This window comes from Pteronotus mesoamericanus, unplaced genomic scaffold, assembly GCF_021234165.1.
Source record: "Pteronotus mesoamericanus isolate MK-2021 breed Mesoamerican mustached bat unplaced genomic scaffold, CSHL_Meso_final contig_75, whole genome shotgun sequence".
In the NCBI taxonomy this organism is placed as follows: domain Eukaryota; kingdom Metazoa; phylum Chordata; class Mammalia; order Chiroptera; family Mormoopidae; genus Pteronotus; species Pteronotus mesoamericanus.
Genome location: NW_026555249.1, coordinates 5475074 through 5500580, shown reverse-complemented (window position 1 = coordinate 5500580; position 25507 = coordinate 5475074). Strand labels below are relative to the sequence as shown.

At 41.1% G+C, this 25507-nt stretch overlaps 1 protein-coding gene across 1 annotated transcript in view; it reads left to right on the top strand.

The window, feature by feature from the left end:
* The window catches only part of ADAMTS12 (ADAM metallopeptidase with thrombospondin type 1 motif 12), a 230100-nt gene extending 205043 nt beyond the window's left edge, over positions 1-25057 (top strand). The window contains exons 21-24 of the mRNA XM_054583922.1: positions 1661-1837; positions 4842-4985; positions 13003-13162; positions 24879-25057. Of these exons, the coding sequence (XP_054439897.1) occupies positions 1661-1837; positions 4842-4985; positions 13003-13162; positions 24879-25057 (660 nt within the window). The remainder of the gene's footprint in view (positions 1-1660; positions 1838-4841; positions 4986-13002; positions 13163-24878) is intronic.
* Positions 25058-25507: the final 450 nt, after the last annotated feature.

The window sequence follows — 25507 nt, the reverse complement described above, 5'->3', positions numbered from 1 at the left end:
ATGAAGTGATAGATGAAAGGGCTGAGAGGGTAGGGAAAGATGTCCTTCATCCCTGTGGTTTCCGCAGACCCCTGTAGCCCCCCGAGAGCCCTGTGGCTGCCCTTTCCTCGGAGTTCATACATTCATTCGGAAGGATTGTATGAGGTTTGTATGGATCCTCTCTGCTGTGCCTGGCACTGTGCCAAGTGCTCAGGACATCTTGGTGACCAGGGCAGAGAGGGTTCCAACTTTGCGGCAGTGAGAGTCTGGTAGGAGGACGGACACAATAAATCAGTTTGTTCTATATTTCCTGTGCCTCTGATAGAAGCTGGAAGGATCTGAGGTAAATAAGAGGGAGGGCTTCCTTAGGGTAAGGTATTCAAGGAAGGCTTCTCTGAGGCGGTGACATTGAAGCCGAGGCCTAAAAGAAGAGCAGTGGCTGGTGGGTAATGTGAAGGAGGGACATTCAGGACATAAGGACCACAAGGACATATTGTTAACTCAAGAGGAATCTGGGGGAGAAGGGCTGAGAAGCATAGGGGTCTGCCTGTGCCTCAGCAGCCTCAGGTCCCCACCTTAGTGTGGGCAGTGACCAGGCAGGCCAAGCCAGGACTGGCCGTGAGAGACCAGGATGCGGCAGCAGGACAAGCTGGAGGGCCGGCAGGTAGTAACATTCTAAACCGACTGGAGACCAAGTCTTAGAGGTTCAAGTGATGATCAGATGACATTGACTAGGCAGGGGTTGGAGTTACATCCAACGTCTAAAAGGTCAGACAGCGAACAAGAGAAGTACTCCAGAATAGGCCACGTAAGCTCTGCTTTTAGGGGACGGTGGCTTGTCCATGTTTATTATGATCTGAAGGCAGTTAGCAGCCTGCAGCTGAACTGTGCCCTTTTCTGAGACAGAGCAGGTGAAGGAGCTGCTCCCCAGAGGTGGGCACGTGGGAAGAGGGGGACTGAGGAGGGCCTCTGTCACGGCTTTCAGGGGCACATGCTGAGAAAACTGATGGCACCTGTATGAGGGGGGATGGTGCTGGGGATAAGGACAGGGTTTGCTCAGTCTGGTGAGACAAACCACTGAGCATTTATTCAATTCATGTCTGTTAGCATAGACCCTTTGCTTGAGAAAGTGTAGCGTATCTTGCGTTCAGAGTCACTGAGAAACACGTTTGTGGCAGGATCCGGAGGGGGTGATAGATGGGGCTTGGCAAGGAGGGCCCCTTGCGGGCAGTCCGCTCACCTGGAATGAACACAGACGTCAGGGGGAACGCTGCCCGCTGAGACAGATACTGTGCCAGCAGGGACCCCAACCCCAATGTCTATAGTCTTCACGACAGCCCCGGGCAGTGGCAGTTATGACCCCACATTACCAGCAAGACATCTGAGCCTCAGAATGTGCTGTGTCTGTGACTTGCCCAAGCACCCATGACGAGCGAGGGAAGAACAGACCGTCTGCCTGGTTCCATCGGACAGCAGACCCTCACTCTCCCACGCCTGCATTTTTGACACTCAGGAGCCCCGTCTCGGAGCAGCTGGAGTGACCCCTTCTCTGCAGCCTGTGAGGGAAAACACTTCCCTTGAAGGAGAGCTAAGCCTCTTCCTGACTGCAAGCCGGGCGCCCCAGGGCTTTGGGAATCCTCAGGGGACTCAGGTCTCCGCTTTTCTCTTGCCCTCCACGCAGTGCTCCAGGAACTGCAGCGGCGGCTTCCAGATCCGGGAAGTGCAGTGTGTGGACAGCCGGGACCAGCAGAGCCTGAGGCCATTTCACTGCCAGTTCCTGGCTGGCCTTCCTCCTCCGATGAGCAAGCGCTGTCACCCGGAGCCCTGCGAGGACTGGCAGGTGGAGCCCTGGAGCCAGGTACAGCCCGCAGCCCACCGTCCGGCAGCCAGACCAGCGTGAATGTCTGCCTGTGGCACCATGCGAGTGTAGGAGGAGTCAGGGGAGAGCTCGCCTGCATCCTGCCAGTGACTGGCCTCTACTGAGCGACCCAGCACTGCGCAGGGGAGGCTGACCTGGTCAACAACTTGAAGACTACGTTGTGTGGTTTTCACTATGACAAGTCAGTGTTTTCATTAGAACTAGTCTCCCCGGGCATATGCATGGGAGTTGGCGTCCCTGCTGGACCACTTTGATGTGAACCAGTTAGATGAGAGCCTCCCGTGCCTCTTCCAGCCTTCTGTAATCAGGCTGGGGAAACAGATCCTCTTCACACACAGTGTAGTATAGGTTTCACCTCTCAGTTGAAGGCCCAGACCATTGCACAAATAAAAAGCGGGGGGTGTGTGTGTGTGTGTGTGTGTGTGTGTTTGTCCAGGTCCATGTCCTCTGTTCTGTGAGGGCCCAGACTCTGCTGGGTCATTGTCCTACTTCAACACATGGAAACAAGGTTACTGTTCCTTGGTGAAGTATGATGATCTAATTTGCCAATAGGCAAATACCTCAGTAGATAAAACTACTACTCCCAGATACATCCATACATGGTGAAAAAAAGGAGAAAAAAAGAAGCCAGCATATTGTTCCGTGAGCTAAGCATTTTACCTGCAATCCTTGGTTTAATTCTCACAACAGCATGGATAGTAGGCATTATTAATTCCATTTTATTGGTGAAGATAGACTCAGAGATTAAGAAGCCTACATGAGTTCATGCAACTAGAAAATAAATTGGTGGAGTATTAATTCAAGCCGAAGGCAGATTTCAATGCCTGTACTCTTTCTACTGTAGATCTTAACCCAACAGGTATTGATCAAGGAATGGACTGAGGAAAAAGAATAAATTAAGAACTATTTTGGAGGAAACTACTATGGGCCAGGGAAGGGAAGGGAAGGTAGAGAACCACAACTGCAGGATGTAAAGTTTGGGTCAAACTATGGAAGATTGATCCCCCTAAAGCTACTTATTGTCTACTGGGTCAAGCTGCCATGCTGATTTCTAAACTTCTGTCCCTGCAGCCAGCACTGTCCCCTCTTTCTTCTCCCTCCTGCCCAGCTCTGGAGGACAGGAAGTGCCACTAGTCCCACCTGCTGAGCTTAGGCCTCCAAGTTCTCACGTTTGAGGAGCCTGTTGATGGCTTTCAGAACCCTGGAGTTCGCAGAGGAGCTTAGATTACCGTGTCAGAGAAATGACATTTTCAGGTTCTCAAAGATGAGCAATTATGGTTATGAAAAAATGTATTCTTTGCTACTTCCTCAGTAGCTCTTGTGAGCCCCAAACACAAGTCTGTTCCTAGAACACTGGTCCCTGAAGGCCTCCTGCCACCCTCCTTTGTAAACTTCTCTGTCCTGAGCAAACCACAAAGTTGAAAGTTTTCTCCCTGAGGCTCTGAGCAGTGGAGATGGAAACTGCAAATGCCAATTGGGTATATCCCTGGGACTGACGAGAGACTAACTTGTCAGGGTGCTTTCCCTGAGCCGCCATGATGCTGCTCTGTCTGAACACAGCATCTAATGCCACATGGGGATGCGCTGGACCCCTCCGGTGCATGCAGCCAGCCCAGGCTGCTTGCATGAAAGATGCATTTCAGTGGGAATGGCTCTGCTCCAGCGGGGCGCACACTTAGCATGCCTCAGCATCACCTGGAGGGTTTGTCACCACGCAGATGTCTGGACTGTACCCCTAGAGTCTCCTATTTAGAGGTATGGGTGGGGCTTTAAAATTTGCATTTCTAACAATACCTAGAAGCTGCTGAAGCTGTGGCTCTGGGAACCACACTTCAAGGATCACTGGTTCATATCTTCTTTATCCCTTTTTCCTGGAGAGTACTCACCAGGTGGTCCTGAATCTATATGCACACCTGTAGGTATGCACAAGGATCCCAACTGTGGGATCCCCTCTCCTCTCCTCATATAATTAAAAACAGAGTGAATAAATGGGAAAAAGTCCAGCTGACTCTCAAAGTTGGAATATTGTGAAAGCAACAGGTTAGTTCTTTTACTGAGCATAAAGGGTTAATTGTACATAATTTCCATTTTCTGTGGTACCATCACGCACATAGTGCCTAATGTGATGGGCAAGATGTTGACAACCATACTTTATTTGTGATTGCTGTTACCATGCCCTAATTAAGATTTTTTTTTCAAAGTACTGAGCTTTTTCAAAGTACTCAAGGTGCTTTTCAAAGATTTTTGGTGAATTATTTTATTTCCTCCTAGAAACTTCAGGAAGATGAGACAATATTATAAAATTATTTCAGTGAGCAGAAACCTGATACATTTTAAAACTGTGTCCCTTCAGGAACCCAGCTTGTCATTTCAGATTTATTTTGTGAGCATCGCAGCCAGCGCATCAGAACCCTGAACAAACCTACCAGTTTCCCCATTCAGAATACAGACAAATTTAATTCTCAGCTTTATGTAGTAGGAAAGGAAGGCTGGATCCCATTTTAACAGATGAACAAAATTGTATTGCAAAGGCATGTGCTCCCCATTTCAGCTGTCAGAGCTAATCATAAAAAGGGCCCTATTTTACATTTTGGTTTCTAGACTCTGGTCCTGAAGGCAAAACACAGATACCAATGTCCATTCTGGGATGACAACTCATTTAGATTTTTGCCCAGAATTCCTTCTGTTTGACCTATTATTTGACATTGAACTCTTTGGCATCTTCTGCTTTTCCCTCCTCCACTTCTCAGAATTTCCCTTGTCAGTCTCCTCCCTTCTCTTTAATCCTGGTTCCCCACCGTTGTTTGAAATGACTGAGGGGTCACTGTAAGGAGGCCGTAACAGATGCTACAGATTCCAGTACAGATGCTAACATTCTCAATAACACTGGGCACCACAAACACAATGGTAACAGAATTCTTCCCTTATCGCTGGAGATGCCACCGTGTGCTTTTTATCTAACCTCGTCCCTGTCGTATGTCAGTGTTCCAGGTCCTGTGGAGGCGGAGTGCAGAGGAGGGCAGTGGCTTGTCCGAGCGGCCTCTGTGATGAGGCAAAGAGGCCCGTGTCCACTGCACCCTGCCACGGGCCCCCCTGCTGTCACTGGGCCACGGGGAACTGGAACCTGGTAAGAGTCAGTTAAATGCTGTTCAATGCAGTTTAGTCTTAAAAGATAAAGCATTTGTTTTCTTTTTTTTCCAAAAGAAATTTTTCTAGTCAATGAGCATGGAATATTTTTCCATTTTTCAATGTCTTATTTAATTTCTTTTAACAATGTCTTATAGTTTTCAGTATACAGGTTCTTCACCTCCTTTGTTAAGTTTATTCCTAGGTATTCTATTCTTTTTTTTTTATACTTATAAATGGGATTGCTTTCTTTGTCTTTCTGATCTTTTGTCGTTAGTATATAAAAGCACAAGTTTTTGTATGTTGATGTTGTATCCTGCAACTTTACTGTATTTGCTCATTGTTTCTAATTGTTTGTTTGTTTTGTGGAGACTTTAGGGTTTTCTATATATAGCATTATACCATCTGCTCATAGCAAAAGTTTTGCTTCTTCATTCCCAATTTACTCCTTCATTCCTTTACTTCTTTTTCTTGCCTAATTTCTCTGGCTAGGACTTCCAGTACTTTGTTGAATAACCATTGAGAGCTGCATCCTTGTCTTCTTTCTGCTCTTAGAGGAAAAGCTTTCAGGTTTACACCATCAAGGATGATATTAGCTGAGGGCTTATCATATATAGACTTTATTGTGTTGAGGTACTTTTCTTTAATGCTTTTCTTTATTTTTGAGCATCTTTATCTTAAATGGATGCTGTGTCATGTCAAATGCTTTTTATGTACCTATTGATATGATCATGTGATTATTATCTTTATTTTGCTAACATGGTGTATCACGTTGACTTGTGCATGTTGCACCATCCTTTCATTTGTGAAATGAATCCCACTTGATTGTGATATATGATCCTTTTAATGTATTGTATTTGATTTGCCAATATTTTGTTTAGGGTTTTATATCCATGTTTATCAGATATTGGTTACCTGTATTTTTCTTATGTGTTGTCATTGCCTGGTTTTTGTATCAGGGTAATGTTGGCTTTGAAAAATGAGTTGCAAGTATTCCCTCTTTTTCAAATTTTTGGGAGACGTTAATAGGGATTGGTATTGAATTTCCTTTGGATGTTTGGTAGACTTCACCAGCGAAGCCATCTGGTCCTAGGCTTTAGGGGGTTTTTTTGGAGGATTTTAATTTCTTTACTAGTGATCAGTCTTTTTAGGTTTTCAACTTCTTCATGATTCACTCTAAGAAGGTTGTAAATTTCTAAGAATTCTTCCCTGGCTGCTCTGGCTCAGTGGACTGAGTGCTGGCCTGCGAACCAGGGAGTCGCTGGTTTGATTCCGGGTTGGGGCACATGCCTGGGTTGCAGGCCAGGTCAGGCACTTGATGGGGGGCATGCGAGAGGCAACCACACATTGATAATGCTCTCCCTCTCCTTCTCCCTCCCTTCCCTTCTATTTAAAATAAATAAATAAAATCTTTTAAAAAAAATTTGTCCTTTTTCTTCTACGTCATGAAATCTGGTAGAATAAAGACTTTTCTAGTTCTCTTGCATAAACCTTTGTATTTCTACAGTCTCCATTCTAACTTTTCTTTCCTGTCTTATTTTATTTGAGTGTTCTCTCTTTTCTCCTTAGTGCGTCTAGCCAGAGGTTGTCAATTTTATTATTTCAAAGAGTCAGCTGTTGTTTCATTAATTTTTTCTATTTTTGTTCTCTATTTCATTTATTTCCACTCTCCTTTTTTTCATTTCTTTTCTTCTGCTGACTTTGGGCTTCATTTGTTCTTCTTTTTGCAGTTCCTTAGGTGTAATGTTAGATTATTCCCTTGGGATTTCTCTTGTTTCTTGAGGCAGGCCTGGAATGCTATTAACTTTCCTCATAGTACCTCTGTTGCTGTATCCCAAAAATTTTGATGTGTTGTATTTTTATTTTCATTTGGGTCTATGAATCTTCTGATCTCTTATTTCTTTGACACAATAGTTGTTCAGTAGCATGTTGTTTAATCTCCACATATTTGTGGTTCTCCAGCTTTATTCTTGAAGTTAATTTCTAGTTTCATATAGTTGTGGTTAGAAACTATGCTTGGAATGATTTCAGTCTTCTTAAATTTATTGTGACTAGTTTTGTGCACTTGAGAAGAATGTGTACTCTGTCATTTGGGGATGAAAGTTCTATAAATATTAATAAAGTTCATTTGGTCTAATGTGTCATTTAAGGCCCATATTTTCTTATTAACTTTCTATCTGGATGATCTACTCATTGGTGTACATAGGGTATCCAGATCCCCTGCTGTTGTTGTATTTTTGTCAGTTTTTTCTTTTGTTAGTAATTGCTTTATATACTTTGGTGCTCCCAGGTGTCACTTGGTACTTTTTTTTATCACGAAATCTATTTTGTTTAATATCAGCATGGCTACACCTTCTTTTCTCTGGATGCCATTTGACTGAAGTATTATCTTCCCTCTTTCACCCTTTGCCTATGTTTGTCTTTGGAGCTGAGATGAGGCTCCTGCAGGCAACATATAGTTGGGTCTTATTTTTTAATCTATCCTGCTACTCTGTGGGTTCAGTCTATTTAAATTTAAGGAGATTATTGATATATGAGGGCTTACTATAGCCATTTTACTTTTTGTATTCTAGCTGCTCTGTATCTCCATTCTTTCTTTTCCCTTGTGATTCTGGCTGCTATTTTAGTGTAGCAGTTTTCTATGATTTTTTTTTTCTTTCTGTCCTCTATTTTGTCTATCCTATGTTTTGTGCCTCAGCACTGGATTTTTGTTTTGTGGCTATCATTAGAATTGTTTCACATGTCTCATACAGGCAATAATCTCTTTTCTCCCATTTTTTGCATTTTTAAAAAGTAATTTTATTGTAATATAATATGCATACAATCATATTTACCCATTTTAAATATATTTGATGAATTTTGATAAATTTATAATACCATGTAACCAATGCCACAATCAACATATAAGACCTTTCCATTACCCCCAGAAGTTCTCATAATCCATCATAGTATGTCTTGTCTCCAGCCCCAAACCAGGCCTGAGGCAACCCCTGACTGAAGTTCTTTCACTATGGACCCTCTGAATGTTTTTTTAAATATGGCCTATTTTTCTCAACATAAAGATTTTTGAGATTCACCTGTGCTATGGGATGCATCAGTAATTTATTTTTTTCCCTGAGTAATATTCATAATTTAGCAATTATTCATTGTTGATGGACATTTCAGTTGTTTATAAATCGCTGACCTAGACCTTTTTTTCTGATTAAATCTTATTGTTATTCACCTGTACTTGTTCAGTCCTTTTATTCCTCCCCTTTCATGATTTTGCTGTCACAAATTATCATTTTATATTGTACATTTATTATCAAGTGACAGTAGTTATTTTTAGATGCCTGCCATTTTTTACCCCTTTAATCTTTGTCATAATTGTTTAATATCCTACTCTGAAGTAGATTTGCAGTTTCCTGCTTCTGTCAGTCATCTTAATACAAATTTTGTATACTCTATCTTTTTGTTTCCTGTAAAAGAGCTCCTTTCTTGTAATGCAGATCTTGTGGTGGTAAATTCTCCCAGCGTTTGTTTTTTTGGGAAAGCCTTTATTTCTCCATATCTTAAGGATAAGTTTGCTGGATATATTATCCTTGGTTGATGGTTCCTCTCCTTCCAAATTTTGACTCTCTTCACTCTCTTCTGCCTTGTAATCATTCTACTGAGAAACCAGTTCTAATCTAATGGGGTTTCTTTTGTGGGTTACAGTCTTATTTTCCCTGGCTGTCTTGAGAATTCTTTCTTTGTCATTAGTTTTTGACTATTTGGATAAAATGTCTTGGAGTAGGTCTTTTTGCATCGATATTATTAGGTGTTCTGTTACCTCCTATATCCTAAAATCCAGTTCTTTGCATAGGCTTGGGAAGTTCTAGGTTATTTCTCTGAGTAGGTTCTCTGTTCCCCACTCTCTCTCTTCCCCTTCTGGTATACACATTATCTTTATGTTGTTCTTTCTTATGGAGTCAGATAGTTCTTGTAGAGTTATTTTTAGCTCTTTGGTAGAGTTATTTTTTAACCCTTAGGTTTTTTTCTCCTTCCTCCTTGGTCACCTCTAAGTTTCTACTATAGAGCTCACTGATTCTCTCTTCCGTCTGGTGTGTTCTGTTTCCAGCGCTCTCTGTGGCATTCGTCATGTTATTTATTGAGTCCTTCAGCTCCGGAATTTGTTTGGTTCTTTTAAAAACATTTATTTTTCATTTACATTGGCATATAATATTATATTAGTGCCAGGCGTACAACATAGTAATTAGACATTTATGTAGCTTAGAAAGTGATCACCTCATTAAGTCTAGTTCCATTCTGACACCATACATAGTTATTATAACATTATTGACTATAATCCCTGTGCTGCACTTTATATCTCCATTACTATTTTTATAACTGCCAATTCGTACTTCTTATTCCCTTCACCCAGCTCTGTTGCCATCTGACAACCAGAAAATCAATTGTTCTCTGTATCAATGAGTTTCTTTCAGTTTTGTTTGTTCTTTTATTTTTATTTTTTTTAGATTCCACATATAAGGAACATCATATGGTATTTGTCTTTTTCTTTCTGACTTATTTCACTTAACACAATGTCCTCTACATACATCCATGTCATTGCAAGTGTCAAGATGTCCTTTTTTATGTCTGAGTGATGTTTCATTATATGTATGTATCACATATTCTTTACTTATTCATCCATTGATGGACACTTAGGTTACTTCCTTATCTTGGCTATTGTAAATAATGCTGCAATGAACATGGGGGTATAGGTTTCTTTTTGAATTAGTGTTTTGGATTTCTTCAGATAAAGACCAACTACCAAATGGGAGATGATATTCGTGAATGGTACATTCAATTAAGGGTTGATATCCAAAATATATAAGAAACTAGTGCAACTTAACAGCAAAAAAATCAAACAATCCAATTAAAAAATTGGCATATGACCTGAATATGGCGGGACTGTGAATTGTGCAGCCACGATGGAAAACAGTATGGAGAGTCCTCAAAATGTTAAAAATAGAGCTGCCATGCAATCCAGAAATTCTGCTTCTTGGTATTAATCCAAGAAAAACAAAAGCACTCGCCAGAAAAGAGATGCACATTGTGTTTGTTGCAGTATTACTAGTAATAGCGAAGATATGAAAGCAATGTAGATGTCCATTAATAAACTAATGGATAAAAATGTGATATATATCTACATATATACATACATATGTCTATATATATATAGACACAATGGAATGTTATTCAGCAATAAAGAGAACGGAATCTTGCCATTTTCCATAATATGGACAGACCTAGAGAGTATTATCCTAAATGAAATACCTTGGAGAAAGACAAAAGCCATGGTTTTACTTTTATATGGCATCTTAAAAAATAAATGAATAAACAAAACAAAATGGAAACAGGCCCATAATGGTTGGGTAGAGAATAAGCTAATGGTTGACAAAGGGGATGGAAATTTTAAAAAACTCTCTAAACCAAGAGAAACCTTGGAATAGGCACAGTTAGTGGGCATGAAAGGGCTCTTTTCACCAATGATTAAGTGAGTGTAACACACAGTAGTGTCTCCCTTCCCCCAGCTGAGCTCCGCAAAGGCAGAGGCCTGGCTCAGTCTGAAGAGAAAAACAAACACACACATAATAGCTCTCTTCCTGATCACATTATAATAAAGCCACATCTCAATAACTGCCACCCATGGAGCTTCCAGTCAGTCCATTGGTCCCTCATCTGAAATATAAATAGACGTAGTTATGGAAGCTATATAAAACGAGTATTCAGCTTCAGCCCCATTCCCTTTTGGGGCCCTCAGTTCTGCACAAAGATCCCTTATTTTTACTGGATTTAAAGGAGTGAAACTGAGCATTAAGAAGACTGTGCCTTCTCTCTAAAACCCCAAACTGACAGCATCGTCACCATTAACAAAACCCAAGCCAAAATTCATGTTTCCTACTTGACCTCCCAATTAAGTACAAAACTGATTTATGCAACTTCTTTATCACAAATCATTTTAATTGCCCATAAATGCACAGACAGTGACCTCTGTTTATTTTTGTGCTTAGCTTGGCATTCGCGCTTCTGTCTTAATTTGCCCTGCCCATAGGGCCTGCATGACTTCAGCACCCAGGACCAGCCAGCCTTGTTCCATTACACCCTTAGGAGCAGGAAAGGAAGTCAGTTGGTTTCTTATCTATCAACCTATTTTACATAAGGAGAGAGAGAGAGGGGTCAAGTGAATGATTCAGGGCAACATTCAGAGGTGGGGGGGAAAGCCCACATCTCCCGAGTCCTGGCCCAGTATGCTTCACCAAACCCTGGCTTGGTGCCTTTCCTTTGTTCATCTCCCGGTCCTCTCTTGCACACCTTCATTTACTCGGGACTAATTGAGTGGTTGTTTCTTACTCTGTTTTTTTCTTGTTCATATCCATGGAGAATTTGAGGGGAATTCACTGAATAAAATTACCTTCAGGTTTAATATCAGAAACCTCTGACTTCATAAAGCAAACATGAGGTTCCATGCTGATAACCTGTTCCAGGCTCCATGAAGAGAAGAATAAAATAAAACAGTGGATGTTAAGAAAATTTTGATATTTCTCCTCTTATCCCATATGGGAATTTTGTGGAAAACAGGATTTGCATGTAGTATTCTGAATTTACCAGTGGTGTTCCAGTGTGGGTATTTTTTTATCCACTGATCTGGGTGACCAATAATATTTTGAATGGCAGTGGACTCTTTTGGGTCTATTGATTTTTCCAGAATTTGCCATGCAGCAGTCTTTTGGCCATCAATCAATGAGTATTTGTGGACTGTCAAGCTGTGTTTAAGACTTACCCAATTGCAATGTAGGACAATAAAAGAAGAACTGGTTTCTGCTTTCTGGGAGATTTCAAATGTATACTAAATATGATGCTAAAAGTAAAAAAACTTGAAATAGAATATAAATCACAAGAATATCTGTGGTTCACAGTAGCCAATAGGTGGAAGCAACCCAAGTGTCCATCAGCAGATGGATGGATAAACAAAATGTGGTGTATACCTGCAATGGAATATAGTCCACCTTAAAAAAGAAATTCTGGCCCATATTATAACATGGAAAAACCTTGAAGACATTCTTCTAGTTGAAGTAAGTCACAAAGGGACAAATATTCCATGATTCCTCTTACATGAGGTATATATAACAGTCAGATTCAAAGAGGCAAAAAATAGAATGGTGCTTTGCAGAGCCCGGGGGCAGGGGTGGGTGGGTGGGAAATGAGACATTATTTAATGGGTACAGGGTTTCCATCTCAGAAGATGAAAACGTTCTAGAAGTGAGTGGTGGTAACAATTGCACAACAATACAAATGTGCTGAAGGCACTGAACTGTATACTTTAAAATGGCTCAAAAGTAAATTTTATGTTTTATATATTTTACCACAATATAAAGAATTTTTAAATGCCTACACATGGTAAACTCAGACACATTTTCTTACATCCCCAGGAATCATCTTGTCCCGAGCTGCTTTCACAGGCCAGCTGCCCGCAGGGGCCACACCGTGACCTGCCAGGGGAGCCTTGTCTGTTAGCATGGCTGGAGGCCACACACGGTCCAGCTAGGTCCATCCAAATCCTCTCTCTGTTCCGCCAGGGTCTGCCTCTCCCACTTCCCTTTTATCCTATTCTTAGCTTCCTTTGTAGCTCTGTTGCCTTTCCTCACATCTGTTTTCCAGCCCCAGATCAACACTAGTTCAGAGACACTGGTTACTGAGGCACCAGAGCCCAGATAGGACATTTTTTTTCTATTTTCCTTGTCATCCAACCTCTGTACACATTCTACAGAGAACCCAGTAGTAAATGAAGCCAAATTGGGTCCACACAATCTGTAACATAGCCTCTTCCTAAATTCACATCTCCAAGTGATAAGTGCCTTTATCCTGTGACTCCAGCGAGGTTTCTGATTGTTGAGACCCCTGCTTGGCCACAGCGGGTTGGCAGTGCTTTGCCGGAGTTCCTTGCTGATGCTGGGGAAGAATTCTGACTTTCCCTGTGCGTCCCTCTCTTCCAGTGCACTGCTTCCTGTGGAGGTGGCTTTCAGAAGAGGACTGTCCGCTGTGTTTCCTCAGAGGACAATAAAACCGATGATCAAGGCCAATGCCTGTGCGATCATGAACCCAGACCTCCCGAACTCCGAAAATGCAATCGGCAGGCCTGCAGGAAGAGAGCTGGTGAGTGAATCGCTTTGCTCAGGGGCAAGGGGAGCTTTCCACAAATTAGTGGTCCTGTACGACTCAGTTTCTGTGTGGTGTTAGTCCCCTTTCCTGAGCCAGAAGTCTTAATGCTCTTAATGCTGGAGGGGCCAGCCAGAGGCCCTGGGACGAAGCTGTCTGACCTGGTGAGGTTTGACTCTAATTCTCCGAGTTTTCCTAACATGCATTCACACTGATGAGACTCGCTTCTCAAGGGCACTTCAGAGATGCTCCAGCCTTTCTCAGAAACCCAATCAAGCACTGAATGACCCTCTCTATCAGTCTAGCACACCTGTCTTAGGTTCTGCAGAAACAGAATCTGAGGTGCAAATTTGTGTGCAAGGGACTCATTAAGAAAAAGCTCCTGAGAAGACCATTAAGGGAGTCGGGGAAACAAGACAGAAAAGAGAGGAAGCACAGCCAGGCTGCCATTTCCGGCACAGTCCTAGCTTCAGCCTGGCCCCGCAGGGGAGCTCCAGGGTGTGAATTATGTCTCAGTTGTCTGTTCCTGAAGCCAGGGAGCTGGACTGTGACACTCTTCAGCCATTGGCCAACAGCTACCCCAGGGGGAGTGAATTTGCAGGCCTTTAAGCCTCTCTACATGCAGAGATAAAGCAGCTTCAGGAGGCTGTGGGAAGTCTTCCAAAAGAGCATGAGTCTCTGGGTGTTAGAGGCTAAATAACGGAGACAGTGGGACTTCATGTGGGGATGAGGTGACACGTAAAAATGGACCAAGAAATCCAAGGAGGGAGATCTGAATGGTGGCACATGACTGTCATCCACTGTATTCAACTTTCACTTTCAAAAAGCATCCCTATTGAAATGCTATACGGTCACCTTAGCCATTTGCAGTGTGCTTAAATGCGGCCTGGAGAGGTTACATGGCATGTTTGTGATTGGATGTCGGGGCGATATCAGAGCCGGAACGCCAGCTCGGGTCCCTTTCCACGCTGCATATGCCGTAACTCCTCAGAGGTGGAAAGAACCCAGCTTTGGAATCACACAGCAGTGGGTTTGCTTCCCATAGCAGCCACTTTCTATCTGTGTGACCCTGCACGTGATTTGACTTTCTGAGCCTCAGTTTTCCCTTTGGGGAAAACTTAACAAAGGCTAAGGACCTGTAAACTGAGAACTACAGGACACTGAGTGAAATCAAAGAAGATACAAAGAAATGGAAAGATATTCAATGTTCATGGATTTATAAAATTAATATTGTTAAAAAGTCCATAATTCCCCAAGCAATATTCAGATTTAATGAAATCCCTAGGAAAATCCTAGTGGCATTTTTCACAGGAAAAAAAGCAAAAAATCCTCAAATTTGTATAGAACCACAAAAAAACCCTGCATTAGCCAAAGCAATCCTCGGAAAAAAAGAACAAAGTCAGAGGTATCATACTCCTTGACTTCAAACTAAACTGCAAAGCTACAATAATCAACAGTTTGGTGTTGATAGAAAACACACACCAGCTAATGGAACAGAATTGAGAGCCCTGAAATAAACCCACACATATATGGGCAACTAATGTTCAACTAAGTACCCAAAATCATACAGTGGAGAAAGGAAAGTCTCTCAGTAAATTGTGCTGGGAAAACTGGAAAGTCACATGCAAAAAAATAAAATTAGACTTCTACCTGACACCATACACAAAATTAACCCAAAATGTATTTAAGACTTGAATATAAGACCTAATCAAATAAAATACAGAGAAGAAAACAAACGCACTAAACTTAAGGACCTTGATCTTGAGGGGTTTTTGTGAACTTGACCTCAAAGGCAAGGGAAATAAAAGCAAAGATAAATGAACAGGACCATATCAAACTAAAAAGCAGAGCAAAAGAAACCAACAAAATGAAAAGGCAACCAAACAAATGGGAGAAGATACTTGGCAATGATATTTCCCATAAAACATAACTCACACCCTGGAGCTCCCCTGTGGGGCTGAGCTGGAGCTAGGACTGCGCAGGAGATGGCAGGCTGGCCTTGCTTCCTCTTCTCTGTCTTGCTTCCCCTACTCCCTTAATGGCCTTCCATGGGAGCTTTTTCTTAATGAGGCCCTGGTGCACAAATGTGCACCTCAGAGTTTATTTCTGTAGAACCTAAGATAACAGTGCTAGGTCAATATATCCAAAATACATAAAGAACTCATACAACTCAACAACCAAAAAATAAACAATCTGGTTAAAAATGTGCAGAGGACTAGGATAGACACTTATCCAAGGAGGACATACAAATGACCAACAGATACATGGAAAGATGCTCCGCATCACTAGTTACAAGGGAAATGAAAATCAAAATCACAATGAGGCGCCACCTCACATCTGTTAGAATGGTTGTTATCAATAAGGCAAGCGTTGGAGAGGACTCGGAGGAGAGGGAACCCTGGTGCACTGCTGGCGAAAATGTGAACTGGTGCAGCCTCCATGGAAACTGGTAGGGAGGCTCCTCAAAAAATTACTGATAGAGCTACCATGACTTAGCAGTCCCTCTTCTTGCTGTCTATCTAAAAAATCTGAAAATACTTATTTGTAAAGTTGTATGTACTCCTGTCTTCGTTGCAGAATTATTTACAACACCCAAGACATGGAAACAACCTAAGTGTCCTTTGACTAGCTATAAGGGAAATGAAATTTAAAACCACAATGAGATACTATGTCACATTTGTTAGAATGGCTATTATCAAAAGACAAGAAATAAGTAAAAGAATGTGGGAAAAATGGGACCCTCATACGCACCTGGTGGAAATGTAAATTGGTACAGCCACTATGGCAAACAGTATGGAGGTTTCTCAAAAAAAAAAAAAAAAAAGAAATTAAGAATAGGATTACCATATCACCCAGCAATCCCTCTTCCAATTATCTTCCAGAAAATTTTGGAAACAATTATTCGTAAAGATATAGGTACCTCTATATTCATGGCAGCATTATTTGTAATAACCAAGACATGGAAGCAACCAAAGTGTCCTTTGATGGATGAATGGATTAAAAAAAGAAAGAAAGAATGTGATGTATGTATATACAATGGAATACTACTAAGCCATAAAATAAGGGAATATTACTGTTTCCCACAACATGGATGGATCTTGAGAGTATTAAGCTAAGGGAAATAAGTCAGATGGAAAATGACAAGAACTCTATGATTTCACAAAGCAGCAAACAAAAAAGCTCATAGATACAGACAACCAAATGGTAGTTATCAGGAGTGAAAGGGAGTGGGAGGGAGGAATATATATGGTGACAACAGGAGACTAGACTTCGGGTGTTAGGCACACAGGAGAATATACAGATGCCGTATTATGAAGATGTGTACCTGAAATTTATGTTATTAGTAACCAATGTCACCTTAATAAATTTAATTTAAAAATAAAATGTTGAAGCAATAGAATCCTGTTGATTCTGTTTATATAAATAAAATCAACAATTATATAATTGAAGTAGTAACACAGTCCTGGTTGAACATGGCTAGTATTATCAGTTCTTTTAAAATTAGTTAACTGTCTTATTGCTGGATAGTATAATCTTCAATAATCAAAGCTGGGTTAACTGCATCCCTGATATTTTTTATCTTGAATTCAAACACTGAAGAGACAGGAACTAACAGTTGGCTGGCAGTGGATGTAAATAGCAATGAATTTCACTCACCAGCAATTATCAGAGCACAAAAGTTAATTATCAGCTTCCCTTGAAGGCAGAGCCATGCTTACTCATGGAGAAACAACATGAAACAGCAGCTGTAAGAAATTTCTTGATTTAAAAGCCAACCACCCACCCTGTCCGCTGTGCCCTCTAAAATGCTTTGAAAATGAGTCATTTGGCGCCCAGATTCTTGTCAGCCCTCCAGCCATCATAATAAACACACCCCCTGTGTCCTCCTTGTAAGCTCGGGCATGAATTCATGTAAGGTGCACTCTCCCCAGGCCTTTATACTTCCTTAGGGTGCCGTCTACACTGTTAATGACTTAAAATCTAAATCAAAACTACCGTTTCCATAGCAGGGACTATAAAAACCCTTTTCATGCACCTGGGCTAAGAAATAAAACATCAAATTCATTCAGGAATATTTTCTAAGTATTAACTATGTTATGTGTATAAAATTTATAATGATTAAGAACTCAAAGCAAAATTCTTATGCACACTGTTCCTGGGTTTTGATTTTGGTTTTTTAATTTGGAAAGTGAGGGTAAAGGAGGCCAGAAAAATAATATGGAAAGTAATAGACACAGTACTTAGACCCAAATTTGACACAGATGAACATTCGAGCCAGCAGACTTTCTACTAGAGAATATTCTTCCAGATGAATAAGATTCCATTCATTAATTTATTCAGCAAGTATTGTTGGTAATAACCTATCTCAGGGAGTGTCAAAAACTGAAGGCGCAGAAATGAGTACGCCGGCCCCGGGCCTCAAGAAACCCAAGATCTCACAGAAGCTTTAGCCAACAATATTGAAATTGTTTTTCAACTTCCTTTTATGGGCAAAAATATTATCTTTTCAGCCTAGACACACCTGACAGCAAAGAAATATGCGTGTAACTGTCCCCTTAAATTCCCAAGTATGCTTTCTATTGAAAACGCAGAGGGAAATTGAGACCCCCTAATTGGAAGCATTGTGTATGGTTTGGCTGGGATCCAGTGGGCTGATGAAAACAGCAAGGCTTCGTTGTTTTACCAGAACAGGCGAACTGATGTGATTCAGTCATGTCATGATGTTGGTCTCATAGTTGTTGTCTAAATGAGCTGCTAAACCTAGGCCTGGCACATAAGGTCTCATTCTAGAGCACCACTGTCCTCCTCTCTTCCTTCCATTCCGCTCTCTCAAATAGGAGGATCCCAGGACTCAGTATGTTTCCAGGACTCTTGGGGACCATTGAAAATCAGGGCTCGTGATCTCATGGTTCCCAAGATCAGGTGGGCTCCCTAGCTTGGTTGAGCCTCTTTCAGTCATGTAGGGGTACCTGACAGGAGGAGGCCCTGTATTGACCAAAAGGAGAAGTTCTGGTCAGGGAAGACCTGTCCATGGGGTCCCCTCCTCCCCCATCATCAGCTCAAGAGATTCATTCTCTTGTTGGCAGAACTTTGAAGCCACTGAGGTAACGTTCAAATACAAGCACCACCCTCTTACATACCAGCTATGTGATGCTGGGCTCATTACTAAGCTTCTTTGGAACCCTAAGTTTTTAAAAATAAAATATATCTATAAGTAAATTTCTTTGAGAGTCAAATGAGATAGTACATGCCAAGTACATTGTCTAGCATGTATGAAGGGCTCCATAAATTGTATCTGTTGTTAGAGTCACGGGAGAAGGGGTGCATTATTTTCCTAGGGCTGCCATAACAAACTACCATAAGATAGGGGACTTAAAACAACAGAAATGTACTCTATCACATTTCTTAAAGCTGGAAGTTTAAAATCAACGTCTCGTCAGGGCCATGCTCTCTCTCAGCTTTCCTTAGATGGTAGCTGCATAACCCCAGCATCTGCCACCGTTGTCATGTGGCCTTCTTTTTCTCTGTGTGCCTGTCCTCACATGGCTTTCTCTTCTGTGTGTCTATCTTTTCTTCTAAGGATACATTTGTGTTGGGTTAAGAGCCCAACCTTCTTTATTATGACCTCACCTTAATTTGAATCATAATACATCTACAAAGAAATATTTCCAGATTTTCAGTTAAAGGTGGTGGCCTTGGAAAACCTTGGAAGGCCTTAGGAAGACCTTGGACTCACTTCCATAAACACATGAAATTTACAGCTACATTTGGAGCATTTCTCCCAAAGAGGAACTGAAAGGGAAAGATTGACAGTATTACAGTAACAGGGGACTTTAACAACCCACTTTCATCAATGGATAAATCATCCAGACAAAATCAGCAGGGAAACAGTGGCTCTAAATAACATATTAAATCAGATTACTTAATAGATACATACAGAACATTCTACCAAAAAAAAAAAATCAGTGGAACACACATTCTTTTCAAGTGCACATGGAATATTTTCCAGAATAGACCATATATTCAGCCACAAAACAGATCTCAGAATTTTTTCAAAAATTGAAATCATGTCAAGCATCTTCTTTGATCACAACTATATAAAAGTAGAAATCAATTACAAAAGAAAACTGAAAAACCCAAGAGGATGCTAAATAGCATGCCAGTAAACAGTGGCTTAATGAAGAAATCAAGGAGGAATTCAATTATCTTGAGACAAATGCAAATAGAAACACAGTAATCCAAAATCCTTAGGACGTAGCAAGAGCAGTTCTAAAAGGGAAATTCATACCAATGCAGACCTACCTCAAGAAACAAGAAAGGTCTAAAATAAACCTTAAAAGCCTAAAATAATACACTTAAAGGAACTAGGAAAGAACAAAGCCCAGAGTGAATAGAAGGAAAGAAATAATAAAGATCAGTGTGGAAATAAAAGAAATAGAAACAAAATAAAAACAACAGAAAAGATCAATGAAACTAAGAGCTGGTTCTTTGAAAAGATAAACTCGGTAAACCTTTAGCCAGACTCATCAAGAAAAAAGAGGGAGCCCAAATAAAATCTGAAGTGAAAGAGGAGAAGTGATATTCAACACCACAGAAATGAAAAGGATGGTAAGAGAATACTATGAAAAATTATAGGCTAAAAAATTGAACAACCTAGAAGAAATGGATAAATTCCTAGAAACATATCTTTCAAGACTGAATCAGGAAGGAACAGAAAATCTGAACAGACCAATTACTGATTCAATTTTGTTTCTAGTAATCAAAAATCTCCAAACAAATGAAAGTCCAAGACCAGACAATTCATAGATTAATTCTACCAAACATTTGATGAAGAATTAATATTTATTCTCAAAATATTCCAAAAAGTTGAAGAGGGAAGGCTTCCAAACTCATTTTATGAGGCCAGCTGATATTAAAACTAGACAAAGACATCACAAAAAAATGAAAATTACAGGACAATATACTTGATGAACAGAGATGCAAAATACCTCAACAAAATAGTAGCAAACCAAACTCAGCAATACATTTAAAAGATTATACACAACGATCAAGTGGGAGCCATCCCAGGGGATGTAAAGATGGCTCACTATATACAAATCCATCAACATGATACAAACAAATGAAATGAAGGATAAAAATCATATTTAACCTCAGTAGACGCAGGAATAAAAGAGCATTTGAGAAAATTCAACATCCTTGTGTGATAAGAACTCTCAATAAATTAGGTATAGAAGGAACATACCTCAACATAGTAAAGGTATATGATAAATCCACAGCTAACATTGTACTCAGTGTTGAAAAGCTGAAAGGTTTTCTCTAAGATCAGGGACAAGACAAAGATGCCCACAATACTCAAAATAGTATTGGAAATTCTAGCCACACCAATCAGGAAAAATAAATCAAAGGTATTCAGATTAGAAAGGAAGAAGTAAAAATGTAAGTATTTGGAGATCACATGATGCTGTACATAGAAAATCCTGCCCTGGCTGATAGGCTCACCTCTGGTTCACCAGTTTGATTCCCAGTCAGGGCACATGCCTGGGTTGAGGGCCAGGTCCCCAGTTGGGGGCACACAAGGGGCAACCACACATTGATGTTTCTCTCCCTCTCTTTATCCCTCCATTCCCCTCTCTTTGAAAATAAATAAAATCTTAAAGAAAAAGAAAACCCTAAAGAATACACCAAAAAACTACTAGAACTAATAATAAATGAATTCTGTAAAGTTACAAGATACAAAATTAGTGTTCAGAAATCTGTGGCATTTCTTTTTTCTTAATTTTTAAAAAACATTTTACTTATTCGCAGATATGTAGTATAATATCAAATTATACTACAAAGCTCTAGTAATCAAACAGCATAGTACTGATGTAAAAACAGACACATAGATCAATGGAACAGAATAGAGAGCCCAGAAATAAACCCATACATATACAGTCTATTAACCTATAACAAAGGAGGCAAGAATATACAATGGGTTAGGCAGTCTCCTCAGTAAATGGTGCTGGGAAAAGTGTACAGGTACATGCAAATGAATGAAACTAGACCACTTTCTTACATTATATACAAGAATAAACTCAAAATAGATTGAAGACTTAAATGTTAAGACATAAAACTTCTAGAAGAAAACATAGGCAGTGAAATCTCTGACACTTCTCCTAGTAATATTTTTTTCTAATATAGCCCCCCTTGGGCAAGGGAAACAAAAGATAAATAAATGGCACTACATCAAACTAAAAAGGTTTTGCACAGCAAGGGAAAAGATTGACAACACAAAAAAGATAACCTATCAAATGGAAGAAAATATTTTCCAGTGATAAATCTGATAAGAGATTAATATCCAAAATATATTTTAAAGCATTTAATTTAACACACACACAAAACCAAACAATCTGAATTAAAAATGGGTAGAAGACCTAAATAGACATTTATCCAAAGAACATATACCAAGGGCCAATATTTCATATTTGAGACATATGAAAATATGCTCAACATCCCTAATCCTCAAAGAAATGCATATTAAAAGCACAATGAGATACCATCTCACATCTGTCAAAATGGCTATAGTCAATAAATCAATAAACAGCGGGTGTTGGTGAGGATGTGGAGAAAAGGGAACCCTCCTGCACTGTTGGTGGGATTGCAAACTGATGCAGCCACTATGGCAAACAGTATGGAGATTCCTCAAAAAATTAAAAATAGAACTACCTTATGACCCAGCAGTTCCACTTCTTGGTATTTATCTGATGAAATCCAAAACACTAATTCAAAAAGATACATGCACCCCTGTGTTCACTGCAGCATTATTTACAATAGCCAACGTAGAGAACCAACCTGAGTGTCCACTGTTAGATGGTTGGATAAAGAAATCATGAAGCACGTATATGCAATGGACTTATACTCGGCCATGAAAGAATGAATTCTTGCCATTGTGAAAACATGGATGGAACTAGAGAGAGTTATGTTAAGTGAAATAAGTCGGACAGAGAAAGACAAATACCATATAATTGTAGGTATACGTGGAATCTAAAAACCAATACAAATGATCAAACAAAATGAAACAGAAACAAACTCAGAGATACAAAGAAAAAACTGATGGTGGCCAGAGGGGAGGGGTTTGGGCAGGAAAGGGGAAGGGCATTGAGTGGAAACTGCCAGTTATGAAATAGGTCACAGGGATGCAGAGCACAGCATAGGGGACAGAGTCAATAATATCACAGTAACTCTAGATGGTGACAGATGGTCACTAGACTTATTGTGGTGATCACTTTGTAAAGTAACTGAGGGTTGAATCAGCTATGATTAAAAATAAATTTTTTAAAACAAAAAATAAGTACAAGAAATATTTCCAAATTCTAAATTACCTATGATCAGGACTCGACTTTGGGGACACAATTCACCCAACAACAGGTTTGAAATGTGGGGGGTCTCTAGGAGGCCCTTTTTGTAATGGAAGACACCCTTGGAGAAATGACCCTTCAGCCCTTCTCAGAAAGGCTTACACGTATTAACAGAACTGTTCGAGTTGATCTTAGTGCCTCATTTGAGCAAATGATACAGTGATGATACCACTTTGGAGACTGGGATAGCAGAGATCTGTGCGATCCAATATGGCGAAAAGCAGCTTTGTGGAGAGAAGGGATGTATGCTGAGCCTTCACACTTCCTCCATCTTCTTCCTCTCTGGAAGTAGCCCCAGGGCACTCCCACACTCGTGGCAAAAAGAATAGGGGGCAAAGAGCTACCACCGATGCCCCTTCTCCATCCACTGTCCACGAAGGCTTCGGGAGAGGCTTGCTAAGAGATTGGAGTGGCTCTGTCATCCAGACTTCCATGCTAAGCCCGGTTCCAAAGCCAGAAGCCTGGGAAGGAATCTTTCCCTGTTCTGAACAGCAGCCCGCCGGGCGCACCCCCAGGGCGCACCCCCAGGGCCCGTGGAGAAGGCCAGCCGCTCCAGGGGGAGAGGTGTGGGAGACAAAAAGCTTAAATTTCTTTCCTCAGTAGGAATACTTGGCTGAAACATGTTACTCCTTCTCAAATGTCAGAGCACCCAAGTTTCCTGTGGCCTTTAGGAGAGATGGATTGTTATCATGGGTGTAAGAAGAGGCCTGAAGAAGAAAAGGGTGAGCAATGAAGAGGTCTGGGGTTCCAGGAACATTACCTGTTGCCTATTCTCAAGGGCACTTAAAATTTGCTCACAAAATGGAATTTCACAGATAACAGAAAACATCCATTTCTCAAAAAAAAAAGAAAGAAAAGAAGAAAAAAAGCACTGTCAAGGGAATGTGTTCTGAGGAGATAAAAAGTATTTTTTTTTCCTTTATGGCCTGAGGGTGAAAAAGCAGAGAGACAAAAATACTGTCACAGGTTTTGAGCAAAGAGAGTATTACCTCAATTTCTACTTCTTACAAAGGACAGATGCCTGTGAAAAAAGCTTTCCTTCGGGACTATTCAGATCCTTTCCATAAAGGAGAAAGAAAGACAGCCAGAGCTCCAAGAGGCACTCAAGCAAAGTTTGAAACAATTTCACTTTATAGAAGAGTAATCTGGAATTTGGACCATATGGAATTCCTTCCAGACCAGGAGTTTGTGGGCGAGGCAGCCTGCCCCTACACTGTGTGGTGGTCGTTCCTCAGAAAATCTAGCCTAATTCCCTCCTTCATGTGTGAAGAAAGCAGGACCCTCCTTCCCCCGACAGCTAAGGGGCTTCTTGCCCAGACCTAGTTAGGGCAGAACAAGGTAACAAATTTTATACTTGTTGTAGGAATTATCTGTGTATGTCTGATGCCTTCATCTCCATGGTACATTTCTGGGGGGCAGGGACCACATTACTCACTCTGCTGAGTGATGCTCAGAAAGCTTTGGGTAGTTGGCCACCTGGGAGGTTGCTTGGTACTCTGAATGGTATGCCTGATAAAAGCAAGAGCTGTAGGATCAATACTGCCTATGTCCAGATCTCACTGCACCACTTATCAGCTAGATAACATTGTGCAAGTTCTTAACTTCTGTAGGTCTTACATTCCTCATTTGTAAAACAGCGGGAATCATATTTACCTGACAGTACTGCTGTGAAGATTAAATGAACCGATGCACGTAAAAACATTGCATTCAGCTGTTGCATAACGATACTGTAGAGCAAAATACCTGCACACTAAGGCCTTTAAAACTATAATCTTTTATTTTTTGTTCTGCGTCTATAGGTCCACTGAGGTGCCGCTGAGCTAGCCAGGCTCGTCGGCTTGGCTGCCAGCTGTCATTGGTCTAAATGGGCTTCATAAGCCTTTCATCCTGCTTGGGTCAGTGGCTGCGCAAGCCCTGTTGCCACGGTGATGGCAGAAGCTCATCAGGACAGGGTCCCCCTTCTGCGCATGCCACAGCCCCACAGGGATCATGTCTACTAATGTCCCATTGCCCAAAGCAAGTCACAGAGCTGAATCCTCAGTGCAGAAGTAGAGCAGTGTTCATGGCCCCCAGGTGACCATGGCAAGGTAGAATGTCTAACACTGCTGCAGGGCGTGGAGACTCGTCACTGAGAATCCAGTTTAATACACACCCTTTGCACAGTACCTGATACATAACAGGTTTATTATTATAGATTGTTATGGAACTTTCCTTGGTAGATATATAATGTCTTCCATCATTAATAGAAATTGTGGACATTCACTTTACAAAGAATAGTTTTTGATATTTTCTTAATTTCTTTTCTCTTCCTGCAGACGTGATTTGCACCAAAGACAACTTATCAGCCAGGTTCTGCCAGACACTGAAAACCATGCAGAAATGCTCTGTGCCCACCGTGCGGGCTCAGTGCTGCCTCTCATGTTCCCAGACACACGTCATCCACACCCAAAGGCCAAGAAAGCCACAGTCGCTCAAGAACCCCAATGCATACTGAGTCCAGGAGGAAGCCACCCACCACCGTAGACTGCCGCAGCCTGCTGACTGTGACCTGTTCTGTCCCCAGGGACCACTTCATGGAGGCTTTGCTCTGCATTTCAGGTCCAACTTTGGGTCATAACAAAACAAAAGCCACTGTGTTCTGTTAGCCACAAAATGTCCCTTGCAGGGGGGTGGGTCTATAACATTTGCTGCTCCCTGACAGTCAGGCAAGATCACCAGGAGAATGAGGCATCTCCTGGGCTCAGCTCCTGGGAAAGGTGCCAAATCAGGCAAGTCTGTGAAATGATGTCTTTTTTTCACCCATCAAAGAGAAAAAAACAAAGAAACCAGAGTTTTCCCAGACTACCTCAAAAGTATCAGGAAACAGAGCCACACTTATCCAAGGAACAAAGAATCTTGTTAGTTGATCTAGGTGGAATCATTCCTCCCCATGTCTGCTGGGGGC